This window comes from Limulus polyphemus, unplaced genomic scaffold (genome assembly GCF_000517525.1).
Source record: "Limulus polyphemus unplaced genomic scaffold, Limulus_polyphemus-2.1.2 Scaffold3469, whole genome shotgun sequence".
NCBI lineage: Eukaryota > Metazoa > Arthropoda > Merostomata > Xiphosura > Limulidae > Limulus > Limulus polyphemus.
In genome coordinates this window covers 11,315-13,882 of record NW_013669079.1, presented here as the reverse complement: position 1 = coordinate 13,882, position 2,568 = coordinate 11,315, and the positions used below count along the sequence as shown (strand labels likewise).

The 2,568-nt window shown below is 31.6% G+C and overlaps 1 protein-coding gene across 1 annotated transcript in view; it reads left to right on the top strand.

The window, feature by feature from the left end:
- The window catches only part of LOC106469406 (dynamin-like 120 kDa protein, mitochondrial), a 45,221-nt gene that overhangs the window by 34,982 nt on the left and 7,671 nt on the right, over positions 1–2,568 (top strand). Inside the window, 2 exon segments of the mRNA XM_013929896.2 lie at positions 375–467; positions 1,873–1,945. Coding sequence (XP_013785350.2) covers positions 375–467; positions 1,873–1,945 — 166 coding nt within the window.

Genomic DNA, 2,568 nt, shown 5'->3' with positions numbered 1-2,568 from the left:
GTACGATATTGTTTTATCATGTAGAACACTAGTTCTGTTTTTGTAATATAATAATAAGTCTACTCTGTACGATATTGTTTTATCATGTAGAACACTAGTTCTGTTTTGTAAAATAATAAGTCTACTTTGTACGATATTGTTTTATCATGTAGAACACTAGTTCTGTTTTGTAAAATAATAAGTCTACTCTGTACGATATTGTTTTATCATGTAGAACACTAGTTCTGTTTTGTAATATAATAAGAGTACTCTGTACGATATTGTTTTATCATGTAGAACACTAGTTCTGTTTTGTAAAATGATAAGTCTACTCTATACGATATTGTTTTATCATGTTTAAAACAGCCCGTGAAAATTGTGTTTTAATGACTTAGGGAAGAAGCATTATCAAAGAAACTCTGGGAGAAAATGTCTGTTCATGTATTTGAAAACATCTACCTTCCAGCTGCTCAGACTGAGAACTCGGGGTAGGTGGTCTTGAAAATATTGGTCTAATTTGATAATGATGTAACACAGCTGACAGAGTGCCAGATTTTGAATAGTAACAATGACTAGTGGTGTAAGAAAACTGGCAGAGTGCCAGATATTGACTAGTAACAATGACTAGTGGTGTAAGAAAACTGGCAGAATGCCAGATATTGACTAGTAACAATGACTAGTGGTGTGAGAAAACTGGCAGAGTGCCAGATATTGACTAGTAACAATGATGGTGTGAGAAAACTGGCAGAGTGCCAGATATTGACTAGTAACAATGACTAGTGGTGTAAGAAATCTGGCAGAGTGCCAGATATTGACTAGTAGTGTAACAAAACTGGCAGAGTGCCAGATATTGACTAGTGACAATATCTAGTGGTGTAACAAAACTGGCAGAGTGCCAGATATTGACTAGTAACAATGACTAGTGGTGTAACAAAACTGGCAGAGTGACAGATATTGACTAGTAACAATGACTAGTGGTGTGAGAAAACTGGCAGAGAGACAGATATTGACTAGTAACAATGACTAGTGGTGTAAAGTATCTGGCAGAGTGCCAAGTTTTTTAAAAATCCTTAATAATAGTGTAACATACTTGAAGAGTGCAAGTTATTGAGTAGCAGCCACATACAAACATATAATTTGAATATGTTATGATACAATAACTTGGAAGTTTTTGAATTTGTTGTTACTCAAGATCTTGTGTTTTATTTTTGTGCATTTATCATTTTCTTAATATTAATTTATGGTTTTACTATAATTAAATATTTTAATTGTTATTGAAAGAAATAGAACAAAACACATTCAGTTCTGATGCTTGACTGCAGCTGTTATTTTTAAGTTTAATATTAACAGTTAAAACCTGTATAATGATTTCTATTAACCTTTCTACCATGTCTTAAGTTTTATTAGAAACTTTAGGAAAAAAACAACTGTCACACTTCTTGTATTGCTCTTAAACTTCAACCAAAAAAGTGATTTTTATAAAATTTTAATTACTATTTTAAACTGCAGGTTGATGTATATGTGAGTTTTAGTCTTACAGAGAAAAAAAAAATAAGAAGTACGTTATCTCATTTAATTCACATTAAGTTTTGAGAACAAGCGGACATCAAATTATTCTGCCGTTACAAGGCCGTTATTGACCTGTTCTATCAACATTTTTCAGGTTTGGTTATTTGTCGGTCTGTGTTCGAAAAAACAACAGAGAGTAGGAAATTCTCTACTCATGTTGTCTTGATTCCCCCACCTCATCCTCATTGGATAAGAAATACAAGGGTTATTTACATATGGTAGCCCATTTTTATTATAACGTTAATATGATGACAAACTGCTCTTGTGAGGTAAATTCGAGTGTTCTTATCTAATGTCTGGAATAATGTTTTTGTACGTTCTTAGTACGTTTAATACGACGGTTGACATCAAGCTACAGCAGTGGGCAGACAAATCGTTGCCAAAGAAATGTGTTGAGGTAAGTCACTAGTGGTGTATTTTCTATCATGTGAATATCAAACTATAAACAGTAAAATTACTAAGGCAGATAACATTTTGGTACACAGTTGTATGACATGTAAATTATTCAATCTGTGGAGCTATATCAGTATTTGTAGTTGTTTGAGCTTGTAATACTCATTTCAATATTCACAGGCTAGTTTTACTAGTAACTTAAGAGTATAGTAATAATATGCACATTAATTGAGCTTGTAATACTCATTTCAATATTCACAGGCTAGTTTTACTAGTAACTTAGAGTATAGTAATAATATGCACATTAATTGAGCTTGTAATACTTGTTTCAATATTCACAGGCTAGTTTTACTAGTAATTTATAGTAATAATATGCACATTAATTGAGCTTGTAATACTCATTTCAATATTCACAGGGTAGTTTTACTAGTAACTTAAGAGTAATAATATGCACATTAATTGAGCTTGTAATACTTGTTTCAATATTCACAGGCTAGTTTTACTAGTAATTTATAGTAATAATATGCACATTAATTGAGCTTGTAATACTTGTTTCAATATTCACAGGGTAGTTTTACTAGTAATTTATAGTAATAATATGCACATTAATTGAGCTTGTAATACTCG